The sequence below is a fragment of the Phocoena phocoena genome, chromosome 16, assembly GCF_963924675.1.
Source record: "Phocoena phocoena chromosome 16, mPhoPho1.1, whole genome shotgun sequence".
NCBI classification, from domain to species: domain Eukaryota; kingdom Metazoa; phylum Chordata; class Mammalia; order Artiodactyla; family Phocoenidae; genus Phocoena; species Phocoena phocoena.
The window spans coordinates 26,789,050-26,816,806 of record NC_089234.1 but is presented as its reverse complement, the minus strand read 5'-3'; the positions used below and the strand labels follow the sequence as shown (position 1 = coordinate 26,816,806).

The 27,757-nt window shown below is 45.3% G+C and overlaps 1 protein-coding gene across 1 annotated transcript in view; it reads right to left on the bottom strand.

The window, feature by feature from the left end:
* The window catches only part of FBXW4 (F-box and WD repeat domain containing 4), an 80,777-nt gene that overhangs the window by 38,547 nt on the left and 14,473 nt on the right, over positions 1-27,757 (bottom strand). The window contains exons 2-5 of the mRNA XM_065894352.1: positions 25,841-25,936; positions 22,390-22,575; positions 21,821-21,953; positions 15,351-15,445 (exon numbers count right to left, since the gene is read on the bottom strand). Coding sequence (XP_065750424.1) covers positions 15,351-15,445; positions 21,821-21,953; positions 22,390-22,575; positions 25,841-25,936 — 510 coding nt within the window. The remainder of the gene's footprint in view (positions 1-15,350; positions 15,446-21,820; positions 21,954-22,389; positions 22,576-25,840; positions 25,937-27,757) is intronic.

The following is a 27,757-nucleotide window of genomic DNA, read 5'->3' as shown; positions in this document are numbered from 1 at the left end:
AGCACCACACCAGATGCCAGGACCATGGCCTGGCTATAGGTGTGGGGTGGGCAGGTCCTCCCTGACTCAAAGGTATCCCTAGGTTTCTCTCTCCCCAGAAGTAGAGCAGGCCACAACCAGGCTGATGCTCCCAGAGTCTTCCTCTCTTCAAATCATGCATATGCATCTTCTCTCCAGCCAGGCTAGGGGCCCAGAATGGGTAAAGACACCCTCTCCCCCGGCTCCCGGCACACGGCTATACTGCAGCGAGGTGAATGGTAAAGACCGAAGACATCCTGTTGGACCACGCCTAGTGGGTCTACCTGTTACGAGGCCCCAGTTCTTCTCACCGGGGAAAATGCCTCCCCTTCTGTCCCTGGTTTCTAGGGTCTCTCCCCTTAACTGCCGGAGATGAGCATTTGCGATTTGCCGATGCTCCCCCAGACACTTTGCCTCTTTTCTGCCTGGTCCTGTTCTCCCCTGACCCTTACCAATTGCTGGGTAGTCATCTGCAGCGGACTTATGCTCTCCCAGCACCCCTCCTGCTTGCCTCCACCTCCTCCGACCCCTGGAGACAAGGCCCTGCCCTGGCTCCCTGGGACTCACAATCTGTGCTCCTGCCGTACTCAGTCACAAGGGGGATGTAACTCACTTCAAGCTTTACGTGGTAGAACTAACCGCCCCCCTCGGGGGTGGGGAGGGGGGCAAGCAAGCGTGTGCCTGAGCATCCCAAGGTGCTCTTGTTTTCCAGGCACCCCGTCGTAGTCTATGACAGACGCACGGATGGGGGAATCCTCTGCCAGCCAGAGTTGGCATCTCACCCTATCTCTCAAATCTGCCACTAGCCTCCAGGGCCGAAGACCCTCCAAGAAGAAGAGGCCCTGCAAGACAAAGACCTGAGGCCCCCCAGCCTGGCCTCCCAGCCCAACACAGGCCCGCATTAAAATCAACCCTCCGTGAACACACAAAACTGACAAGGCAGAGGGGGAGCACACATCGGATACAAAGATCGGGCTCTCGGGAGACGCGGCCTGTTGGTCTCCCATGTTAGCTCCAAGTGACTAAGCGCAGGGTGGGAAATAACGCCATCGTGGCCGCCAAAGCTCCCGCCTGGGCTCCAGGTTGGGCAGCCTTTTCACGGGGAGGATGCCTCTGCCTGGAAAAAAATGCAAGCATTGTGTGGGAGCCATTAATGCGTGAGCCTCTGCACATTCCTTCAAGAAGCAGGAGCACACTAGTCCCTGAGCCCCCAGCCCTGTGCCCCAGCAATTGTACAGGCTTGGAACACACTGCACATGCCACCTGGTCCTTCCCCCCAGGCCCCTGGCTCTGTGAGCGGTGGGGAGGGCCCCGCCAAACACCCTGGCTTCATTGTGCCCCAGAAAGAGGGGACTAATTACTCGCCTACACTCTGGAGCGCCCAGGAAGAAAACAGAGGCCAGTGGGGTGGAGAGGGTGGGAAACGGGGGTGGCGGGGTTTGAAGAAGGGAGAGAGAAAGCCACAGGATACATTTCAAAGTTTCTCTAGCAATTTAGGGGTGGGGGAAAGAAAGCCTGGTCCTGATGTGAAATCATACAGAGGTCAGGGCTGGGTCTCCCACCCTTGTGAGAAAGTGGTGAATCGAAGACGGTTTATCAAACGATCATTTTTTTCTTTTGAAACTGGGAGGCAGCAGCTTGGACAATTCTGCAGATGTGCTTGATGAATTAGGGACAAAAATGGCCCTTCTCTGCCCCCCTCCTCCCCTCCTTCTATAAGGGCTCCCATCGGGGGTTGCTTCTCCCTCCACTGCCTCCCGGGCCCTCCCCTCCCTTCTTCAGTGGTCAGCTGAGACCCCACCCACTGCTTGCTTTTGTACTCTTGGCCTTTGGACATACTGACAAGGGCCTTTATGAGACCCCAATCAAGACCCCCATGTCACAGGTACCTAGTAGAGACACCAGACCTTTTCAAACAAGGGACAACAAGGAGAATCGGCGGGCCCATTGTCTCTCCTCTGTGCTAAGTGAGATGAAAGGGGCCCGCAGCCCCCTCCCCACAGCCCGCCTGCCAATCACCTCTAGTTATTAAGGTCACAATGTGTAAATTCTTTTGACCTGCACCTAATCAAAGATTCACCGGCCCTTTCAAACCCGAATGGGGAGGAGGGGAGAGATTCCCTCCCATAAACCCAGCAAATTCTCCCTCAATAAAATTTCTCTCTCTGATTCCTTCTCTGCTTCCCATCTCCACCCCTTCGCTTCTCTTCACTCCGCCCTCTTCACCACTAGCTTCAAACACAACTGACAAGCCCCATGGAATTACTACCCTCAAAAACCCAAGGAGGATTTGAAAGTTTCTATTTAATTCTCTTTAAATAAAAAGTTTTTGGACAGGCATAGTTGCCCAAGGAAGCCCAGAACCTGGGCAGTCCCTGGGCTCTGATGCCAAATCTCTCCAAATGGCAAAGTGGTCGACTGGCTTTTTCCTCTCTCCTAAATTAGCCTCTCTTGCTTTGCCCAGGATACCACTATACATGAAGAAAAAAACTGGGATGAACGATACTCCCTCACATTGTCACTTAGCATCTCTAGCTCAGTTGCTGACCCTCCAAAACCCAGCTTACACTGAGTGGTTTTGTGAACTGAGGTGAAAAAAATTACCAAGCCCAAAGTAGGCAACCCTCAAGAAAAAAAAGAAAATAACCATAAGGTAGAACAACAGAGAACAGAATAGGAGCCAGAGGAAAGAACTTGAGAGAAAGCAAAACTTAGGATTTTTTGTGGTCTGAAAACTACAAAATGCTTAAATCAAGCAAGGAGAATAAAATGCTTGCCAATCTCCATCAATCAATATCAAGCTACGTATTTTTCTCTTACTTATCTTATCTGTCACTTAGAATGGGGAGAAGGCATAACAAGAAAGGTAGTGATACTTTATGTAAGTTGCCCCCAAATCCTCATTTGTCTACTGTCTGCTCTTGCGGATGCCTTGCTCTCCCTTTACCTGTCTCTCTCCTTCTTTCTCTCTCTCTCCTTCTCTCTCTGCTCCTACTTTTCCTCCTGCCTCTGTGATGGTACCTTTTGCTTCTTGGTTTCTCCCTGCCCAGCTGTCTTTACTTCTCTCTGAGCTTCCTTTTGGTGCTAATCCCTCATGTTATTTCAACTGTCGTCTCCATGCTGAAGCCTTCCACATCTCAACCCTGGGTCTGAGCTCCAGGCCACCACTCCTGGCTGTCTCTGGCCATGGCTACCTCACTGTCCCTTCACTGCCTCAAACAGAACTCAGTCTTCTCAAAGCTAGGGCCCCCGTCTGCCATCAAGACCATAGAGGAACTCAGGCAGGTCTCTCCCCTCTCTCCCCCACAAGCAGTCATGACCACCTACAGACTCTTTCCTGTTTCTCCTGCTGTCCTCAGGAATCCAGTCCGTTACTGCTAACAAAGTGTACTCCGGAAAAGCATCCAAACAGCCTCAGTCTCCCCGCCTCCAAAGTATCCTACACACTGTGCCACCACATTAATCATTTAACTGCTTCAATCTGGCCAAAAATCTTCCATGGTTCCCTATTATTCTCAGATTAAAGTCAAACTCTGCTCTTCAAAGCCCTCCAAAACCAGGCTCCAAAGCTCCCCTCCAGCCACATTGCCCACTACTCCTTTACACAAACTTGTCTGCTCTGAACTCCCAAACTTACCTGCTCTGAACTTCCAAACTTACATTGAGCTTACCTATCCTTTAGTATGTCTTTGCTCATACCACTCCCCGGCCCTCAAGTTCCTGTCTGCAATTTAAATAGAACCATCTTTTAAGTCCCACTTCAAATTCCATGTCATCCAGGAAGCTCTCCTTATTTAACAAAAAGGCTACTGCTTTCCTCTGATTTCCTATTGATAATCTTGACAGTTGATGGCACTCACACTGCGTATATACAGTGTTGTCTGAGTACATGCATAATTTTACCAACTGGAATATAAGCCCCTGGATGGTAAAAACTGTCTCTTGTGCTTCATATTCCCCATGCATCCTTGCACACAGCAGTATTCTTGATACATCTATAAGGCTGGCACTCAGAGATATGCATTACATAGAAAATTAGTTCTGGGTTTGCCTTGTCTTTTTAAAAAAATTTCAGTATTTTAACTTATTTCTTTTCCCACAAAAGGTCCCAAGTATGAAACCATGTTTAATGCTGCAAAAGCAAATGTAAGGAAGGACCTTTTCAGGGTGATGGAAATATTCTAAACTGAATCGTGGTGATGGATGCACAACACTGTAAATTTGTTAAAACTCATGGAATTGTACACTTAAAGTGGGTGAACTTTATATTATGTAAATTATACTTCAATGAAACTGTTTAAAATAATAAATAAAATAATAAATAAATGTAGGTCCACGTATCCTTAATTTAAATAACTGTAAGGGGAAAAGGAAGGGTTCTCTCTACAGTTACCTGATATTGAAATAGACATTTAAATGTAATTTATGTTTTTTCTATTAATAAAAATAGGCTCATTATAAAAAAAACTTAAATACAAAAAAGTAAAAAGAAAGTAAATGTCAGCAGAAATCTACCACATAAGAAATAACTGAAAAGATAGTCAAATAACTATCATACTGCTTTGTGACCATTTTTCATTCAACACTATGTTATGACATCTTTGGGGGTCAATAAATATGTACATCTATATCATCCTTTTAATGGCTATATAGTATTCTATTGGGTGAATGTAAAATATTTAACTAGATTCCTACTAATGGATATTTATGTGTTCTTAATATAAGTCTTTATGTATACATCTTGCATACATCTTGCATACTTGTCTGATTATTGCCTTAGGATAAATTTCTAGAAGAGGAATTTATGTGTCGAAAGGTTTTTACATTTTTATTTTGATACTCACTGCCAAACTAATGTAACTTTAAAACTAACTTTTCCTCTCCTTATTCTTAGACTTACCATTACCAGCCTGCAAAGAAGGATTTTCCTGGCCACAAACCTCTAACAAGTGAAGAATCCTTTGAATAATCTTTATTTTTTGTGTTAACTTTTTGTTTTTATTCTCAACCACAAGCTTACCGTGGATGCTAGTGAGACTCAAATTGGCCAGGAAAGTAGAGTACTTCAAACACATTAACCCACGTGTCCCTCTCTCTCTGCCAGATGTTACGAACCTCACCTTCATACCCAGCTGACCCTCCTCTTGGGTCAATTACCATAGGACCCACTCCAATCACTCACTTGGTCTTTTCTCATTCAGGCCCAGGAGGAAAGAGGCCCAGCCTTGGCCAGGACAACTAACGCTACCACTGCAACAAAGCAGAAAATAACAGGAGAAAAAGAAGCATTCTGCAAGAGTAGAGCCCTCAGGAGCAAGAGACAGTGGGTCACATGCTCTGAGCTAGGCCCTCTCTGTAGCCCCTGAAGGCCACGGTGCAGTGAGTTCAGGGTGAGGAGCATGTGCTAAGTGACGACTCAGTGAATCTGGACAGCGTCCTATATGGAAACTGTGCTCCTGAGACTCCACAGAGTTTTGATCAGGCACCACAGGAATGATCCAGGGCAAGACTCAAGCTAATCTCTCTCAAAATTCCCCAGTCAACAAAGAAAGGAGGAACGGACACTTATGGTGGCCTCAAGCAGAAAGGGGTCCATTTCACTTTACCTTGCACATCTCAGCTTTCCTTCCCTCTCTGTCCAGCCAGCACATGTCACATGTGCAACAAGCCACACACAAAGGAGGAGAAGTAACCCCCACCGTTGCACGGTGGCCTCTACGACTGGCGGATATTTATACTTGGAAAAAGCTCATCCTCCACACTGCCTTCTGGCCTCTCTTTGTGTCTTCCTGTCTAGCTCAGCTCCTAGAAAGAAGCCAGTATGAAGCTTCACACCAGACCACTTGCTATGCCAGCATAATGAAAGTGATGCCCATCCCCTGCCTATCCTCATCTCCATCACCACCGAAGCTTCCAGAAGCAACATAGACATAAGTGTCTCCAGCCTGAAGCCAAAAGCCACACCTCTCTAGGTGGGGCAGACAAAGCATGGAAAGTCAAGAACAAGGCCTGGTGACCCCACATTCTGCTTCACCAAGCCTGCCCATGGTATTAAGAGAATCAGAGAAAGCAGAAGATAAAGGGCCTTGGCCTTAATGCCTTCTCAAAGCAGGGAAGCTCCTGCCTTCGGGAGGTGTGCTCTTTAGCCCCCAGGGCCGGTGTGCACGTTGTCTAAAGTGCACCAGCTTTAGATAGGGCTGCTGTTTCCAGCCTGCTGCGAAAACCAAAATACTACACCATGACCACCATGGCCACTGTTCGAGAAGCTGGATTATGGCTTTGCTGTAGGAAGGTGCAGAGGAGGAGACAGCAGTGCACACTGAGCAGGGCTAGAGACCAGTCTGAACACAGTAACATAGAAAAGGTGTGTATGGTGGAGGAGGGAATCGCAACAAAATATGAGTTATAGTTATTTTAATCTCCTAAAAGTTTCTCTCTCAATACTTGAAATCCTCTTTTGCAAATTAAGGCCCTGCTGAAGATTCTGGATGTTATCACATACCAACTGGCACCCCACCTGCCCCTCCTATACTTTTCTGTGCCCCACTCATGTTTTAAATTTGCATTGCAAACTATGAAAAAGTAAAGCTTCCGCAGAAAGCAATTTCCTGGGCCAGCAGCTCTCGGACTAATACTCCCTTTGCAGTTACCAGGGATTCTGCATGCATGTACTCCCTTCCCTCCTCCCACCAGCCCTCCCCCTCCCCCCACTCCTCCCTCCCTTGCCAGCACCTTCTACCTGAGCCAAGCCTATCTGACAGGGCACTACGGACAGTGTCACAAACCACCCCCTATGAAAATGCCCTGGACAGAAAAAGGAGCAAGAACCAGCTGGGAAAGAGGGGAAGGATTTTGGGTAGTCAGCTTAACAGAGCACCCCAGAGGCACAGTGGTGTGTCTGTAGTACAAGGCTCATAACTTATACAAAACAGGAAATAAAACCCCTGCCCCTAAAAGTTCACAATCTGAAACTTCAAAAAAATTTCACCACCAGGGAAGTCTCTCAAAGAATCTTTACAGGCAGTTTTCCATACCAATGGTGTCAACATCTGTCACCGCTAGTGGTATACAGGGATGTCTATTGTCTTCCCTGATGGTGTGAGGAAAATGTTCCAGTTCTTGGATCTCAGGCTGCTAACCCCCCAAAAGGAACTACTACAACAATGAAACTCACGACACTCATGGATGCAGGGTAACTGTCATGGACAGGAGAATTCCTGTTCTTGGGTCTTAAGGCCATGACCAAGCTGAGCCACATGCGACTGTCCTGAACTCAGAGAGGGGAAGAAATACAGCTGACTCTGTGGACTGCCACCTGGAGGTCCCAGGGACCAGGACTCTGGTAGATGGAAAGGTGGTGGGGAGGAGAAGACACCATTTCAAAAAATTTCGTTTGAAATGAAAAGGAAAACAAGGAACTTAAGTCTTGACTCCAAACTGATGTACTGAAATCTGCCCCAAATGGCCTGAGAGCCACCTAATGACAGGAGGCTGGGGTGATACTTCCACCTCTGACATGATGCCCCAATATACAAAAACACATTATGCTACTAATCCAGCCACACGTTGCCTTTTTCACTCGGGCCCAGTACAAAGCCCTCTCCAGCCCCCAGTCTACTTACAAGAGTGAGCGCCATTGGCTCAAAAAGCTAAAAGCACAGATATTTCATGAAGATCCCTCTTTTGACTGATCTGAGGGCTGCAGCTAACAGGTGGGGAAATCTTAAACATACGAGTGTTATCATGACAAGACCACTGGAACGGATCAGTGCCATAAGTCAGACAGGGCTAGAAGTTTCCGCCCCACCATCAGGTTCCTCTTTAGCCTTGACAGATCAAACTCAAGCCGAAGCAGGCTACAGAGATCAGTTCAGTCTCCGAGCCAAAGGTCTTCACAGTGAGGGACCAAAGCTGCCCGGACTGGGCCTCTGCCGGCCCGTGTCCCAGATTAATCACCACCAGGAGGGGCTTGGACACCAGGCTGCAATCTGAGCCCAGCAGCACCTGCACAGGGGTCACCCCGGCACCTCCCTCACTCCCTCGGGCAAGACTCCAGGGCATGAGGGTGTCCACCTGTTGACTACGCTACTTGGAACAGGCAGGCCAGACGCTTAGCCATCTTCAATCCCACAGGTAAGTCACAGGCGGTTTGAGTTAGCGCAGAAGGTGGAAAGACATGGTGACTCAAGGAGTGAAGCCAGGGCTCCATGAGAAGGAAAATTCTCAGCCTCTGAACAGAAAGAAAGAGAGAAAGGCCTCAATGCCCCTCTCACCACTGTCTAGAGAGAAAATCTAGCTCAAGACCAGCAGTGAGTGAACTAAGCCCTCAGAGGTTATGAACTAATGAGATGCTCTGTGAGTGTTTGGGACACATTCTCGTCAGCCGTAGATCCACTGGATGCTGACAGGAAGGAGGGAGACCAGAGCAGGGATTTCTTTTCAAAACACCCCCAAATGCTGCCAATACGCCTGTGTGACGGAAACTTAGACATAAATTCACTCTGTGAGGGTGCAGGAGAGCTTCCTCTGAATGCCAAGACCTTGGAGAACAGTTTCCTCAAATGATCTACATCAGTAAGCTATTTTCAAACACCTGTACACATAGAGCTAGTGACTATGTATGGTGCATTACACATGTCTGTCCATGCTAGAATGCACTCTTTAGGACCAATGGACCCTATTATAAATTCTTCTCAGATGGCAATTTCTTTTATATTGTTGCTTCTCTAAGTCTACTAGAGTAGGAGAAAGTATTCTTGAGACAAAAAAAAAAAAAAAATCAAAAGGAGGAAGATAAGCATGAAGATCTGTATCTTAGAACGCTCTGTCCCAGGCACTAACTTGTGATATAAGGAGAAACCACTTGGATGGATGCACCCTTTTTCACCTGCCTCATGCCCCAGGGAAGGAAGGGTGGGAGGGGTCTGAGTCAGATTGAAGTGTGTGTCCCTTGAAAGAGTAGAGGAAAGCACAGGTCAGATAAGAGGAGAAAGAGCTCCTACACAGCACCTTCATTTGAGGAGGAACACCCACATCCTGACTGTTACACCTTGTACCTCCAGAGCTCCATCTCCAGGAATTCCCTTTGAACTCCCGGCTGCAACCCAGAGTTAGGATAGAGCAGTGGCTACAATTACACACTTGCTTGGGGTGGGGGGGGTGTGGGGGGATGCTGTATGTGACAGGCCATGAAAGGTCCCTGCCTATAAAACAGACTGGAAAACAAACCCTTAATTTAAATGTTAATGAAAGTGCTGTGGAGACATCAGAGGCTTCCCGGCTGCTCAGAGAATAGCTACACCAGCCACAGAATTTATGGCTCCCCTTCACCCTCCTGCCTCCCTCTCTGCCTCATCACCCACTGAAGTTTAAAGAGTGTAAAAAAAAAAAAAAAAACAACTAATTTTAACATTAACTCCATGCTTCCACCTTGGGATGTGATTGCTAAATTATCTGTTGGCAGAACACTGATCAAAGGTGGAAAAACACAGGCACATTGCACACACAGCCCAGAAAAGTCAGCTGCAGCTAAGGCAGGAAAATTACCTTCTCTCTTCCTGATGTGGGAAGGGTAGAAGAAATAGCGGTGCAGGTAGGGACTGGAGCTGGGAGGTGCAGGCAGCAGGAAGAGGAGGAAGGCCCTGATCTCTCCCCTGTGTCTGCTCCCCATCTGAGAACTTAGCATGCCATATTTGCTAAGTTTCGTCTGTCTCTCCATCAGACTATGCTGTCTAGTTCACTGTTGTTTCCCCAAGGTCTAGCACACTGTAATGCTTAAGAAGTATCTGGAGAGAGAAAGAGAGATAGGGATGCAAGGAGAGATACAGAAACAGAGACAGAGCGGAGAAAGAAAGAATTTAAACAGAGGCTGAGGGATGGAAATGTACCCCTGCAGCAGGGGCACGGTCTTGAGGCACGGACTCCATGTCCACAGCATCCCGCCTTCCGCAGCAGCACTCTCTGCTTCTAGTTGCAGTGCTTTATTTAAGTCAGTTCTCCCCAACTAGCCAACCTTCCCGGCCAGGGAAGGAGTCGCTCCCACAGATGGGGTCTGGGCCAGCCAGAGCTGGTTGGGTTGCAGGTCTCAGGCCAGCAGCCCAGTACGTGAGCTTCCCTGTGCCCAACATGCCCTGGGTAGTGGCAGAAATCCAGGGTCTTGAGGAAGTGAAACCCACCCCTGTGGCATTTCGTCCTTGCTACTGAGGGATATGTCGGCCGGAGAGGCTTGGCTTAGCACCAGCAATGAACTCTAGGGTGGCGGGTGCTGCCCTGAGATTCAGCAGAACCAGACTCTGATTCAGTTGTCTCTCTACACTGATCTCTTTCCAATCTTAGGTCATTTTAGGCTGGACCAGTGGGCCCACCTAGCATAAGGCAGAGCTTCCTTCTTTCTCCAGGCATCATGCAGCCCCTTCCAGCCATGCCAGTCTCTGGTCCTTCCATGCTGTCTTTGTACCTCAGACTCTCTCATCTAGGGCCACCACACGCAGGAGACTCCCTCTAGTGTGGTCTTCAGCCTGGCAACAAGGGACACTGAGCCACTCCTCGCCTAGAGAAGGTGTCCTTTCCCTAGACAAGCCCCTGACCCTGGGAAGGGAGAAGAGACAGATCTTGATAGCTGTGGGCCACACCATCAGGATGAGCAGATACAATGGGAAGCATGACAAAGTCATCCATCAGAGTCTTTCTTCAGGTTGTCAATCTTCAGGTTAGGGATCCCCTTCAGGAACCAGCTCTTTATCACCAACTAGAAAAAGCAAAACTCAGAGGCACAACATTTACTTTTGATTTGTCTTCCCCTCAAAGCACTGAGTGAGTTAGGAAGCCCAGGGCCAAAGAGTTGCTGAACCACTGAGAACCAAAAGAATCTAAACTAAAAGTTGGCTGCCTCCTTTTTTCCAATCTTTCAAACCTCTCTGTCAGAGAAAACTCCAGATGCAATTACCTTTCACTAAAGAAGGGCGTATTTCAAAAGGCTGGTGAATGTGTCTGCCACACACACAACACACAGTAAACCCTGTAGCCACTGGGAACAAACACCCACTCTCCCCAGAAATCCACCCCCTTACCAAACAGTACACAGTGATGGCTTTCCTTCCAGACTCTCCCTCACCTCTGGGAGAAATGAAGCAAGAAGGGGCAGCTCCTCCATCAAAACCCCCCAGAGGCCACAACTCACTTTACAAATTTGAATCGGTACATTACAGGCAGACTTGGACTAATCCCCCCCAAAACAAACAGGCCACCACAGTGAGCAAAATTACACTAAATTATATTGTATATTTAATAACACAGCTAAGAAAAGTTTCCACACCTATACCACTCATATGTTTCCCTAATGACAGAAACAAGAGAGAAGGAATTAAAACCCAAGGGTCCTGGGAAGCCTTCCTGACCACACTCACTCACATGATAGCAAGTGTTGCTTGGAGATGGGGAAAGGATTCTTCTGAGCACCTCCTTTTTCTTGGAGGGCAATAAATATGGTGTCTGCAGAGGAAGGAGGCACTGTAGGCTCCTCTCTCTTCCCCTCCAAGGCAAACAGGGCAATGGGGCTCCAGACTCATTTCAACATCAAGGCACCCCCCAGCCAGCTTGGAAGGGCCCTGCAAACCAAAGATCTATGTGCACTGGCACTCCTGGGATGGTGTAAGCATTCACAGCTACACAAATGAGCCCAGGCCTTGATTACATACTGCCTTCCTCCCCTCCCCCTCGCTATCTCAACTCTGGCCTCCAGAAATAGAATGTTCCCAGATCCCCACAGAGGCTTTCAAGGGCCACAGCTACTGTCCAAGATTCTGGTGGATGAAGGCATTGCAGTGACATAAAGGCCTGCCTCGTGGCCCTCCCTCTGCACCACAGCATGTGGCAATAAGCTGGAGACCTGAGCCTCTTCTGCCCTATCCCACATGTGCCCTTCTCTGAGCCTCAATTTCTCCATCTGCCAGGCGGGGAATGACCCTCTCTCTTCCTCCACCAGAAACAGACTAGTTTCAGGCACTTAGTATCATCTGGCAACCACTACAGTTGTGCCCCCATCTTTCCCCCACCACTGAACAAGATCCTCAGGAGAGCTACCCCACAGCAAGTGTTCAGTCAATGCACAGGGAGCACAGAGGAAAGGGAGTGAGAAAAAAAGAGATGGAAAATAGAAGGGATGAAATCAAGTCTTCAACAGTTCATTTCCTTATTCTGAGTATTTACTAACTTTATTCAGCTAGAAATAATCTTTTAATGGCAATACAATGTACTGCATGTTTAAAAAATTCTGCTTTTCTGTGATACTTATGGAAAAGTGCTCAGAACTCTATGTGACCTCAGGAGATCGTATCCTGAGACCAGTTAGGACCCACAATCACACCCAGACGTGTGCCCTTCCACCTCCAGCATCTCAATTCAGTTCCATCTCAACCAGTCCTTTCACTCATCAAACAGCTCCCAGTTGGGCCTCCTCTACAGGAGGAAGGCTGCATCTATAAGTCATAAATCCTAAAAGCAGAGTTATTAGTGTTGGGGCCAGAAGATGGGTTGGAGGGCACATAGGAGGTAGAGGGAAAGGTCCTTGCCTGCCACCTTCCCATGGAGCCTACTGGTTTTCCTTCTGTTTTTTGAGTACCTAAACATGGCTCTAAGCACATGACTGGTATTAAATATTATCCTCCAAGAGTGTTTACAAACCAAGAACTCAAGGTCAAGAAAGGAAGAAGAGGTGACATTCGGACACAGGACAGAATACCTGCTTTCTCCCAGTCATGAACACCTCAAGTTAAGCCTAGGGCTTGAGATTTCATGTTTCATACTACAAGTTTCTAAGTACACACATATGAAAAGAAGGCAGATAAGTCCCAGCATCAAAGATAAATACGATGAATAGCTCTGACAAATTATTTTAAATAGAAGAAAGAGACTGAGATGTGCCAGGTCTCCCAATTGTCCAGGCTCCTTGGAGGACAGCTGCTGGCCACCCACTCTCGTGTTTTTCACAAGGGGTTCACGGTCACATCACATTAGTGACCCTGACGACCACACTCAACAAGAAAGGTGGCAGGGAAGGGAACAGAGGCAGCCATGGAGGGCAGGAAAACCACAGGGGAAAAGGAAAGGAAAGAGATTCCTGCTGAGTCCGAACCTCAAGAAGAATGCAAAAGAGCAGTGTAACTCCAGGAGGGACAGGAGAAGCCCCAGGGAAGGGTGGAGACGTGAGAGCAGCTAAAGCAGCTAAAGAAATGCTTTACCAGCTGGGAGAGATTCTGGCTGACACAAGATTCTAGCCCTTTTAGCTTTGTAGAGTATTTTCATATTCATTATTTCAGATCATCTTCACAATAACCTAGTAAGGACTATGAAAGAAATGGTATTCATATTTAACAGATGAGGAAACCACGGCTCCGAGGACTTACCCGAGGCCACCCTGCTGGTTGATGGCAAAGCAGAACTCCAGTTTCCCAGAACAGACCCTACAGCTAGGAGGCAGTGTCTTCCAAGATTGGGAAAATGGATCAGTTTACTGAAAGGTTCAAATTCATTGACACAGTGAGAAGAAATGGATCTAATAAGATGAAAAGATTCCTATCCCAATATATTTTTGGGGTAAGAGAAAAAGAAGCAGAGAGAACACCAACATATACTCTGGTCATTTAGTGTAATGACAGAATCCCAAATACAAACTACTTTTTAAAAACAGTCCAAGACACCATTTGTGGACTTGGGGAAAAGGTCATCTCAAATAACTGTGGGTCATGGAGCTAAACAGCCAGCCAACAGTGAATGAAAGAGTCATCCCAGGGGCAAGAAAGTACACCAAGAAGACATTTAAGGAGAATGTTAAGAAAACATGAGACCTAGGTTTTCACCAAAGATGGGGCATATCAAGGACTTAGCAGAGGGTCTGGCATAGAACATATGACTAATAAATGTTAGCTGCTGTTAACAGTAGTAGTTATAGAGCAGTGCTAGTAATATTAGGAAGCTAGGTCCTTCCTCAAAGCCAGCTTCCAAGTTGTGGCCGAAAAAGCCCCAAAGTCAGTTTATTGTGATCTAAACTGCTTCTCAGTGACCAAGGCAGACATTGTCCTCAACCTTTTATTGACATCATCTTCAACAGCTGCCACGCTCTATTCTGTTAACAGGTAGCCTAACACATTCCAGAGGAGGTGGCTAGAGTAGAGGGATATGAAGATGGGGATGCTGGGAGAGCCTGTATGTGTCTTTAGCCTAATTCCATGTGCAGGAAGCACATGGACCATCTCCAGCCTTAAGAGCATCCCTCCACCACCGACCTCACCCCAGGCCACCCCAGTCTCCTGAAGCCAGCGGGAGTCCTCAGGTAACCACCAAGATGAAGTCACCAGCCTACCTGTCACCTCCCACCCATACACATATCCAGCCCACAGACACCCAGGCTTGGCTAACTGGCTTTAAAGGGGGCAGCATTAGGAAGAAACTGAGGAGGGGCCAGAGCTCAATGGCTCCATTTTCCACCCTCTGCTCCCACACACTTAGGCCTCTCTACTCCCTGCTGGTCTTTCCTTCCCTTTTTCCTAGGATTGCTAGAATGATTTGTTCTGAACAGCGACAGGTTTATAGGTTAGCCGACACCTCCGCTCTGTGGAATTTTAATTAACTTCTCCCATCGTCAATATGCTAAGGAACGGGGTCTCCATTCTCTGAGGTCAGCAATGTGTTTCAGGTCCTGCTATATCAGCCGTCAAATTGAAGAATTAATGACGTGGCTAATCGGCTCTAATTCTTTAGGAGGAAAAAAATTTGAAAGAAAGTTGTGGAAGGGGCAGGAGGAGGGGTGCAGGCTCCTTGGGGTGAGGAGAAAAAGGCTGAAGGGGGCTGAGCCAAGAGAGGGGATCAACTCTCTCATAAAACAAGTGACTGACTTAAACCCGATGTTGGAGGGTAGTAGCCCTACAGCTTTCCCATTGATCATTTGGTGGGGAGTGAGGGGTGAAGGAAGTGGGAGAAGACACTAAACACCCTGACAGAGCATGTGCAGAGAGGGTGTCTATGTACTCTGCTGGTGGGGAGAGAGGCCCTGCCTGGGTTCAAGAGAGCCTAGAAAGCAGAATTCAGGATGCAAGGCTCATTCAGTCACAGGCAAAACTAGAGAAACACCAGTCCGACCAAAGGGTAGGGTAAAGCCGTCATCAAAATTGGCACTTCTGCTATAGTTGTCAACAAATTTACTCCACATACATGATTTTGCACGAGGGCCCAACTGGACGTGGGCCCCAAGCCTCTCCTGATGACGCCCACCTGACCTCATAAAATAAAAGCATTATTACATGGGATAAAACCATACACCAAAACATCTCCCTTACCTGTGCAATGGGCTGATAGCAATGGACCAGACTCGGTCTTCAGTCTGGATGGTGTGTAAGCACTGCCCCAGCCGGCCTGAGGCCAAAGGCCATACCTGGAAACAGGAGAGGAGATGCTCTCGTTGGCGTTGCCTGGGATCGGGATGAGGGCTGGAAAATGCACCAGGTGGAGTCACTGTTCCTAGGGTGGGTGGGGAAATGGAGAATCCTTTCTATCCTGTACACACAGAGCTCGGGGTAGCAGCAGAGGGACCTCTCCTGCTTCTGCCTTGCCTACTGCCCGAACAGACGCTGGCTCCCAGTCCTAACCACCCTTTCACATCCACCTGAGAGCCCTTATGCAGCAGCCAATTGTATACCAGGGAATCAGAAGTTCCACGTCCCTCAGCTGAGACCTGACTGAGAAGCGTGAGCAGGTGAGGCTTGCCTCTCTCAATAACCTCCCCGTGTTAGTGGATTTTCCTTTTCCTATCTCTCACCAAGATTTTACTTTGGGGAGGTAGGGAGAGGGAGGAAGATCAAGGCCCAGTATGAGAGGACAGAGATAGAATTAGATTAGAATTAGAGAGAGAGGAGTAAAAAGAAAGATCCAAGGGAAGGAAAAATGGAAGAAGAGGACTTCAAAGTGGGAAGGTGGTGTGTTGTTGTTTGTTTGTTGATAATGCCCAGAATCCAGTGCTATTCATGTCAGCAGGGAATTTAGCACCTAGTGTCACCAAAAGTAGCAGAAAAGCTTAACTCTTTTAAGCTTCCATATCTCCTACTGGTTAAAAATATTGCTTGGAGCACATTATCTGGTCCCTATCAGTCAGGAATGTACATTAGCAGCCACTCTGGGCTTAACTCTAATCAACACTCACAGAGCCCTCTCAGCGGTCAGTGCATTTAGAAATCTCCCATTAAGCACAAGGCCCCCTCACCTCAGCCTACCCCAGATGACACACACAGGGGACTAAGCCTCTAACCAAACAGAGAGGAAACCTCAAATGTACAGGGCTGTCCCCAGACAGCAGCCAAGGAGGGATCCCGAGGAGGCCAGATGGATCAGTGACCTCTCAAGGTCCCTGCAGTGCTATAAGGGGAACACAAAAAAGTCAGACAGGACCTTAGATGGAAGAACTTTCAGGAAACATTCCTTGAGTTTAAGGGGTAGGTGATGGAGTGGGGGTGGTCCTGACTTCTTAGGATCACATGATATCTCTTCTCTATAAAAGGAGAAAGTGTTTCTTAGATTTTGTGTGTCTATGATAGGGGGAGAAGGGTGTGAGTTACTTTTCCCAACACCGGGAAAAGAAAATAAATTTAACAAGAAGATCCTGAATAAGGAAGGGCAGAAAACAAAGGTAAACACCACAATTTTCCTGGAATGCCAGGATTCTGGCTCATTCTTCTGGATTAGGTCACTTTGGTAGCAACTAGATGCATCTAATGACCTCTTTCAGACAGCCTTGGCTTGGAAGAGGTTTGTCTTTTCCCTGATGCAAACTACCTAGGAGGCAGGTTCTTGTTTGGTGTGGGTGACTAGAGACTCTGATTACAAAATCTCTGGGGGCAGCCCTAGGCCTGAATTCACTAGTGTCCTCCACTGAACAGGCTCATGGATCCCTAGACTGTGAAAACCACAGAACAAGGTTCCTGGTCTCCAGGGGTGGCTCTGGAAGCATGCTGCCAATTTCCCAAGCACGATCTGGGGAAAGTGGCCCTCCTGACCTGCACCAGTAGTAGCACACCATCCACCAAAACATGAGTATGCTGATCACATCTTAACCCTCAGTGATCAAATTCAAAACAGGCCCAACCCTGGAGAAGATATAACTCAGTGGGAGTGGGCATTCACACAGTCCTTATAAAAAGCAGTTGGCGGGCTTCCCTGGTGGCGCAGTGGTTGAGAGTCTGCCTGCCGGTGCAGGGGACACGGGTTCGTGCCCCGGTCCGGGAGGATCCCACATGCCGCGGAATGGCTGGGCCCGTGAGCCATGGCCGCTGGGCCTGTGCGTCCGGAGCCTGTGCTCCGCAACTGGAGAGGCCACAGCAGTGAGAGGCCCACGTACCCCCCACTCCACACACACACAAGCAGTTGGCAATATGTATCAAGATCCTTAAAATAACCAAAGCCTTCGACTCAGTAATTCTATTGCTGAGACTCTATCCTAAGAAAATAATCCTAAAACGAAGAAAAACCTAAATGATAAAAATATTCCCTGCAGCCTGCAATAGCAGAAAGCATACGTGGGCTTTAGGATTAGACAAATCTGGGTTTGAACCCCAGTTGCTACTTATTTATCTCTGATGTTAGGGATATTTTATAACTTGTTAGCCTCAGTTTCCTCATGTATAAAATGGGAAATAATGCCTATCTTTTAGGGTTGCAGTGTGGAAAAATGAAGATAAGTGTAAAGCACCCAGCACAGAAGCACAGTATTTGGCAGACATTAGGCATCAATAATGGTGGTCCTTATTACTATAAGAAAGAAATAGATACAAACATCCACCAATAGGAAAAATAGTAACTAAATTATGGTAAGTCCATTGTGAAGCCATTAAAGATGACACAAGTAATTTGCAATAATAATGGAAAACCTTATAAAATAAAGTAGACACAGCAGGGTATATTGGGTATATAAGATATATTATGAATACGAATCAAAACTACAATGAGATATCACCTCACACAGGTCAGAATGACCATCATCAAAAATATCTACAAACAATAAATGCTGGAAGGGGTGTAGAGAAAAGGGAACCCTCCTACACTGTTGGTGGGAATGTAAATTGGTACAGCCACTATGCAGAACAGTATGGAGGTTCCTTAGAAAACTAAAAATGGAACTACCATATGATCCAGCAATCCCACTCCTGGGGCATATATCCAGAGAAAACCATAATTCTAAAAGATACATGTACCCCAATGTTCTATTTAGCACTATTTACAATAGCCAGGATATGGAAGCAACCTAAATATCCGTTCACGGAGGAATTGATAAAGATGTGGTACATATATACAATGGAATATTACTCAGCCATAAAAAAAGAACAAAATAATGCCATTTGCAGCAACATGGATGGACCTAGAGATTGTCATACTGAGTGAAGTAAGTCAGACAGAGAAAGACAAATATCATATGATATTTCTTGTATGTGGAATCTAAAAAAATGGTACAAATGAACCTCTTTACAAAACAGAAATAGAGTCACAGATATAGAAAACAAACTTATGGTTACCAAGGGGGAAGGCAGGAGAGGGATAAATTAAGAGATTAAGATTGACATATACACACTACTATATAAAATAAATAACTAATAAGAACCTACTGTAGAGCACAGGGAACTCTACTCAATACTCTGTAATGACCTATATGGGAATAGAATCTAAAAAAGAGTGGATATATGTATATGTATAACTGATTCACTTTGCTGTACAGCAGGAACTAATACAACATTGTAAATCAACTATACTCCAATAAAAATTCATTTATAAAATAGATATATTATGACCATGATTATGTGGGGAAAAATTACCCTAAAGGATAGAATGAGGAAATGAATAAATGTAAAGTGCTTATTAGCACAGGGCCTGGTTACATTCTATGTTATTATAAAACATAAAAAGCAAACCTATGCACTGAAAAACACCTAAAAGAAAAAAAAAACAACAGTTCAAATGTTCCCTCCTTTATAAAATCTCCCCTTCCAAGTCAAATGTGATCTCTCCACCCTCCAAACTTTCTGGCCCTTTCCCTAGAGCCTTAAACTTCATAGTCCTGACCACTTCCAACCAGCTTCATAGCTTCATAGCTAGTGCATGCAGTCTCAACTCCCCTTAAGGAAAGGCTGTATCTTCTTCCCCTTTGAAGCCTCGCATACAGTAAGCACTTATCAGAATGAAAGAAAGAATAAAGAAAACGGAAAAAAATGAAGGAATGATCAGACCTGGCCCAGGCCCAGCAAGAATGTAAGCTACCATCCTATCACATCTCAGGATGAGGCCAGCCTCACCAAAGCCCAGAGGGGCAATCCAAGCTAAGTCACAGTAAATCTGAAACTAGGATTGGGGGCAGGGGAAGGAAGCTCTCTGGGCAGTCCCTAGCTCAGAAGTTTTCCAAAGAAAATGTTTTGTTTCCCTTCACCCCAATAAATCTCTTTCCTAAAACATAGTCCATTTTGGGGAACTCCCAAAAAACAGGCTATAGATGTTTACAGACAAACGTGACTAAGTTCTTATGTAGGTTCAGGTATTAGAAACCTGTACAAGCAGCTGGAGAATTACAGATGCCACCAAAAAGAAATGGAAAGTCAGTTATAAAAGACTAAATGTGGGTAATGTGAACAGGGTCCAGGAAGATGAAGACGGCTAAATGCAAAGACAACAATAGAAGGAGGGAACAGAAGCAGCATCCAGAAAGCCAGAAAGATGAGCTGGCCTGGAGGTCACTGGGAAATCGCAAAACAGCTGACTAGCTTCCTGGAGTTGAAGAACCAGGGGGGAGAATTCTGTCACTGACTAAAAAGAAATCCTCAAAAGGAATAGGATCTACTGCAGTGACAATTTTAGAATTAGAAAGTACCAATTTTAATGCTTAAAAACTCTAAACCAGTAAATAATTGGACTTAAAACATGAAACTAACCCAATATCCTAAATAAAATTGCTGTCAATCTTCAACTGTAAGCAGTCTATAGCCCTGAATTGCCACCTGTGGTCATAAAGTTTAGCTGTATACTGCTCTGGGTGTCATACCACAGAGAAATGGATAGAAGAGATGTCACTGAAGGCTTCACGGGGAAGCTTGAAGCTGTGAAATGCTAGAAAATGCTAGAATGAGATGAGAATATCTAGGTCCCACATGCACAAAAGGTTTCTGTGCAAATTGACTTCTGAGCAGTATAGCAAGTTAAGGTTGGTCTCTTTACAAGGAATGGTACAGAGACAGTGACCAATCAGAAACCTGAAGTAAGTATGGGGTGGGGGATTCGGAAGCAAGAGATAGGAAATACAGTTTCCATGTTGGTTCAAAAGATTTTCTGGGGTGAGATGAATTGGGAGATTGGGATTGACATACATACACTACTATGTATAAAATAGATAACTAATGAGAACCTACTATATAGCACAGGGAACTCTACTCAATGCTCTGTGGTGACCTAAATGGGTAGGAAATCTAAAAAAGAGGGGATATGTGTATACGTATAGCTGATTCACTTTGCTGTATAGCAGAAACTTAACGTAATATTGTAAAGCAACTATACTCCAATAAAAACTAATTAAAAAGAAGAAGCCTTGATTTTAGATTTCTGGCCTCCAGAACTGGGAGGTAATAAATTTGTTGTTTTAAATTAAAAAAAAAAAAGAAGAAGAAGGATTTCTGAATTTTTCTCAGGCTCCCTGTGCTGACGCACATGTCTCTCTGACAAAATACAAAGTGTAAGGAAAAAATAAGCAAAGGGAGGAGAAACTTCCATAAATACAAAGGAACATATTTAGTCCTTCTTTTTACATAAATTAGCAACATTTTCACATGAAGGTGTAATCACTAGAGGGAACATGGAGCCAGAAAAGTTAGTAAAGATTGCAACTTCTCTCTCCTGAGTCCCCTCCTTATGTGTCCTAGAGTCCCATTTGCTGACATGGTCAAGCATTTTGCTCCTATTAGCACTGTGGAGTCTCCAGATGCTGGGAAACACACAAGCAAGAACCTATCGAGCTTCCTGCACCATCAGCTGAATTATCAGCCAAGTTCCCACAGCAGTCTCAAAGGATCAGGCATGTGTGGGTCCTGGCAAGGGCTACTGGACACAGGGATGGAGAAAGTTCTTCTCTGCCTCATGGGTGAAAGCCTATTTGACCCAGACGTGGAGGAGCTGAGTCCATAAAGCAGGGGTTACACTACTTTATCAGTCTCATTCTGTTGGGCCTTGGCAGATGTCTGACTTTAGACCAGGCAACTTGGCAATGACACAACAAACAATGCCCTCCTCTAGTCGTCTTTCCACTGCTTACTGACCACATCACTCTCCAGAGAAGCAGTAAAAACACATTTTAATTATCAGCCCGATTGCTTATAAACAAGGTGGTAAAAAATTAACCTTCTCAAACAGAGAGCGAGCAAAAGGAGGGAGATTTTAAAATAAAATATTGGGGTTAGAACTCAACCCACAAACTTGAGGAAACTCAGCTCAGGGAGGAAAAGCTGGCCAGGCCCTCTGTTTTTGAGTTCACGCCACATTTCAAGTGAGTGGCAAGCTTCCCAGCCACTGTCCACTCCTTTCCCAGGCCAGCTGGCAGGGACATAGCCTGGCATGGCAAGCTGCATGCCAGAGGCACATAAGTGAGTTCTTTATTGTGTCGTTTCCCCCACTGCCCCAACTCAGTGCCCTCAGCCAATCCTGAGACTCAAGGTCCTATCCACCCTCTCCCACCCCACTCCCTATAGACAGTAGGAAATAACAGTATGTAAGGGGGAGACCACCTCACCTTGGCCGTCCTGTCTCTGGAGCCACTGACAATGATGCCCCCTTTGCAATCCACACAGTTCACCTCCTGTTCATGGGCTGAGTACTTGACAGTGAAGGTGCTATGAATCTTATGAATGCCGATCTTCCCATCTCTACAAGAGAAATAAGAAGCCAACCCCCGAGAGCCAGTTATTCTCTCTGTAGGAAAAGAACAAGTCTAGAGAAACAGCCGGAGTCTCCAATGACTTCCAAATTTGCTAAGCTTTATACAATTCAGCCCAATAAGGTGCTGAGTTTCTAGATACCTTTACTTCTTCAGTATACTTGGGGCTGAAGAGAGCTGAGAGACAAAACAAATCTCCCACATGAGCGTATCAAAACCAGTTTCACTTTTCATTAAAGGCTCTTCCTGTTTTCCTTCTCCAGCTAACCCTATGAAGTACCTGCTTTAAATGGAAAAAAACATTACCCCTTCTTCTAGTCTCCCTACTCATCCCTTTGGAGTTGAGACAGAAAAGTCAGAGGCAAGCAGAAGGTCTCTGAAGAATACTGAGGAGGAGGAAGGAAGGAGAAGCCTGCAGCACTTACCCTCCTGCACTGATAATATGCGAGTTGGCCAGCACGAAGTGGCAAACGTCCTCATCATGCCCAGCAAAGACTCCCAGGGGCCTCCGGTTCAAGCTGGCACCATCTGGGCGGAACTGATAGGCCAGGATGAAATTAGCCTGGGATATGTACAGAGAATCACCCTCTAGCTGCATCCAGGGCATCTGACTGCAGAGATGGAAAACAAAATTTAAGGATCATCAAGATATAGCATGAAGGGACTTCCTTGGTGGGGCAGTGGTTAAGAATCCGCCTGCCAATGCAGGGGACACGGGTTCGAGCCCTGGTCTGGGAAGATCCCAAGTGCCGCAGAGCCGCTAAGCCTGTGCGCCACAACTACTGAGCCTGCACTCTAGAGCCCACAAGCCACAACTACTGAGCCCGCATGCCACTACTACTGAAGCCCACACACCTAAAGCCTGTGCTCTGAAACAAGAGAAGCCACTGCAATGAGAAGCCCACGCACCACAACGAAGAGTAGCCCCCGCTCACCGCAACTAGAGAAAGCCCACGCGCAGCAAAGAAGCCAAAAATTAATTAATTAATTTTTTAAAAAAAGAAGAAACCTCCTCAAAAAAAAAAAAAAGAAGATATAGCATGAAAATTCAACTTCAAACTCCAGAGAGGCTGACCAATCCCCAACTTAGCAATAACCTGCAAGGTTAAGTCTATACCTCACTCCCCTCCTTCAAAACTACCTACCCTTAGGCTACCTTTAGAAAACTAGAGTGATTGAGCTTTGTGGTGACCTAATCTTCTTTGGACTTTCTAAAAGAAAGTCAGAATAAAAGACCAATTAAATATCACTTTTAAATGGAGAATGCTTGGGATTTCCCTGGCGGTCCAGTGGTTAGGACTCAGCGCTTTCACTGCCATGGCCCTGGGTTCAATAACTGGTCAGGGAACTATCCTGCAAGTTGCCCGTGGTGCGGCCTAAATAAATAAATAAATAAATAAATAAATAAATAGAGAATGCTTAAGGCTTGAATTACTGGCTACCTATACTTCTTGTGGGTAGGCAGAGCAACGAAAATGCAATGATTGAGGGGTGGGGAAGGGCAAAAAGAAAGCTTCCACCCAGATGAAGTAATTTTTTCATTCTGTGTCCTCACTGATCTGAAGTTTAAGTGATAAGTTTCAAGGTTCCAGGACCTCCATACACACCTCTTTCCCAATAGATCATTTAGGGTGTGATAGAGAAAGGAAAAGAGTGAGCCCAGGGAAGTCCCATTCCCTTGTCTTACTAGAGCAAAAGGGCCTTTTTTTTTTGGCTGTGTTAGGTCTTCGTTGCTGTGCACGGGCTTTCTCCAGTTGCAGTGAGTGGGGGCTACTCCTCGTTGCAGTGCACGAGCTTCTCATTGTCATGGCTTCTCTTGTTGCAGAGCACAGGCTCTAGGCATGCAGGCTTCAGTAGTTGTGGCACGTGGGCTCAGTAGTTGTGGCTTGCAGGCTCTAGAGCTCAGGCTCAGTAGTTGTGGTGCAGCATGTAGGATCTTCCTGGGCCAGGGCTTGAACCCGTGTCCCCTGCATTGGCAGGCAGATTCCTAACCACTGCGCCACCAGCGAAGCCCAAAAGGGCCATTTTTAAGTGAAAGGAATAAAGCCATTTAGGAAAGGATGCTAATGTACTGATTAAATTCCTAGATCCTCACAGAGGATACCTACATTTCTGTATTAGAGGGTAAGTGTGGCAATGGAAAAACATAGCTCCAGAGCAGTCTACTACAGTTCAGAGACTACAGAGAAATAGTTGGCTCTCACAGGCAGCTGATAAAAGAAATATACAAATAGTTAAAGATTCCCTCTACAAACTGGCAGGAGGAAAAAAGGTTAGAAACCACAGGTCAGTCCCATGGCACAGAGTGAGCCTTAAGAAGAAAGAAGACTCTGCCAGACACCATGCTCTCTGGTGGGGACTAAGCCCCTTGCACAAGGTACATCCCAGCAGCCTGTCCTACACCACATAGGGGTCCTAGAGCTACCAGGTCCCAAGCAAAGCATAGGGACAGATGATTCATCCCCATTTATAGAGACACCATCTCCCACTGCCAAGCCTGTCTGAGCAAACTGGGCTGTGTTTCTTCCCCAGACTCCTTAATACAAGTGTCATAGGAATGTGGAAAAGTTCTGCAAAGATGGACCATTAAATGCAGCTTGGACTTTGTAGTATCTAGTTTCTGCACATGAGGTTTTTACAAGCGTGTGCAAATATTATATGGAACATGTGTAGAGTGTGTGCAGATGCCTGCACTCTCATTCATTATGCACATTCCTCTTCAACAACCCTTGCACGAGTTTGTGGCACACTCAAGTGGGCAGCAAACAGAGGGGTTTGGAATTCATGTGTTTAGAGCCATCTGGTAAACAGCCATTTGCCCAGGACAAGAAACCAGGTTCATGTCAGGTGAACAGTGGAGAATCGCGGGGCAGCCTTGTAACCATTTTGTGTATTTATTTGCCAAATTGCTTGAAACCAGCCCGAATAGACGTCAGGAACAAAACCTTGTTAGAGAAATAAACTCTTCTTTCTGGTAATAAAAGGCAAAAGTGGGAAGCAGAGGGTAAAGCCCTTTGTCATACAAATCCATCTTTCTCCCCTGTAGTTGCTTTACCATCATCACCACCACATAATTTGCAGTAACCCGTGTCAGTGAAAGCAGCAGAAATTGTATATAAGCAAGAGAAAAAGGTCATCAGATGAAGAAGCCTGCCTGAACCTATCGGCACAGGTCCAGGTCCGCTGGAATGTGGAATCATGATGTTCCCTATCCATTCCAACCAATCAACAAAGAGCACTTTTTTGGTAGGGAGTCAAATAATAACTATGAAATAATTCAGCATCAATGAAGTATAAAATTTGTGGCATTAGCAGTGCCAAAGTCATTATCTAAATTTCCTGCCATTTTTTTCCAAGCTCTACCTCCTGTAACATACATATCCAAACCTTCAGATCCTATTTTGCTTTTTAATAAAAGTAGGGGAGAGGGCTACAGGAAGCCAAGAGTGAAGGTGTAACTCTCTAGAGTAGAAAATTTTTTTTTTAAATTGTAAAACAAGATGAGCTGAAATATTGGCTTCATTTATTTCTTTTGATGAGGTGCATTAACAGAGGTTTCCTCTGAGTGGTAGGATTATAGGTAAGTTTTATTTTCTTCTTTAAGCTCTTCTGTTTTCAAATTTCTACAATAAACATTTATTATTCTTATAATCATAAAAATATGGGATCTGTTAAAATAAATTACATTTTTTATAATCTTTTTTTAAATGTGAAAAAAAGTTGTCCCTCCAATGCCCCTTTTGTGGTATTTAAAGGATCACCAGTGCCCCATCACCCAAGACAGGCACATTTATACTCCAGCTAGGACTAGATTTTTCATTTCCCAGCATTCTTTAATGTCCCAGGTAGCTTTGAAAGAGTCAAGAGGCTACTTACCTGCATTTCCACTTCAGCAGAATCCCCTCTCGGCAGCGCCCCAACCTCCAGTTCTGAGATACCTTCACCCGTTCCTTCACTGGTACACTGGCCATCCTGTGTCCAGACAGAGCAGATAATCCAATCACTACAACTCATTGCCAACCAGAGAAAATTCCCTGGGCTTTTTTTTACAAGTCGGGACTCAGAACATCCAGAAAATATGTGAATATAAGTGAACGGGTTAGGAGACAAGTAAGAAATAACTCTTCTCCCTCCACACTAGGATAATCAAGAAAGCCAAGGAGAACAGCCTGTCCTTTAGAGTGTCCATAGTGATGCCAAAGCTATCTAACAGAGAAGGGATGACGAAGAGTACTGGGACCACTGGTTAGCCATGTGGAAAAAAAAAAAATCCCTACCTCACACCATACAGAAAAATTAATTCAAAATAGATCACAGATTTAAACATAAAATCTAAAACTATAAAGCTGTTAGAAGAAAAAATATAAAAATATCTCTGTGGCTCAGGAAGTAGACAACAGTTTAAGACACAGAAAGCAATAACATAAAAGAAAAATCCAATAAATTCGATTTTATCAAAATTAAAATTTTCTGCTCATCAAAATGAATACACAAGCCCCAAAATATGAAGAAATCCTCCCTGTGTGTGTGTGTGTGTGTGTGTGTGTGTGTGTGAATAAGGAACTCTCCTACATCCTTGTGAGAGATGAACGTGGTACAGCCTGGGAAAAGGTCTGGCAGTTTATTATAAATCCAAACACATACCTATTCTATGACCTAGCAATTACCCAAGAGAAACGAAAGCATATGTCCACAAAAGGCTTACTCAAGACTATTCATAGGAACTTTAGTCATAATAGCCAAAAGTTATAAACAGCCCAGGCATCCATCAAAAGGAGAATGGATAAACACACTTCGGTGCATATTCATACAATGGAATACTACTCAGCAATAAAAAGGAAAGAATTATTGATACACACAATGATGTGGGCGAATCTCAAAAACATTCTGAATGAAAGAAACCTTACACAAAACAGTTCATATTGTATGATTCCATTTATGTGAAGTTTGATTAGAAGAATAACTAATGAATGGTGAAAAAAATCAGAACAGTGTTGACCACCAGGGTGGAGATGGGAATTGACTGGGAAAGAATATGTAGAAGCTTTCTGGGGTAACACTTTATATCTAAATCTTGAAGGAATTTGGGTCATGCAAGTGTGTATGCATTTGTCAAAAACGTATCAAATGATAAACTTAAAATTTGACCATTTCATTGTATATAAATTTTTCTTAAAAAAAAAGAACCATAAACCAATATACTCTAGTCAATGATATGTATGCACGCAAAACTGTTTAGAGGTGAAGTATACTGATATCTGCAACTCACTTTAAATGCATGATAAGGCAAACATAGTAAAATGTTCACTGTACAATCTAGGTGGCGGGTGTATGAGTGTTCATTATACAATTCATTCAACTTTTCTATGTTTTAAATTTTTCATTCAAAAAATGTTGAAGGGGAAGTGTCAGTAGTACTTTCTGGATGAAGAAAGTTGGAGCAGTAAGAGATGAGGGAGCTCAGCAGCAACGTGAATGGCATAGTTTTGGGGTGGGTTGGAGTGGTAGGGGGTAGGGAGAAGAGCTCAAGTCCCTTGTGAAAGTGCACATTTGGACGGAATTTTGAAACTGTGGGCAAGAATTTGAACATTCCATTTCAGGCCCCCATATCTCCCCTGTGTCTCCTTGACTTGCTCCACTGGACAATACATGGTACACTGCTTGGGACACAGGGTAATAACTTGTCATGTCTACTGAGAAAAGGAGAGAAACAAACATTTCTTCCAGTATCTACTATATCTTCACCTTTACTACCCTTTACTAAAAGACAGCAAGCAAGTCCTGCTTTCAAGA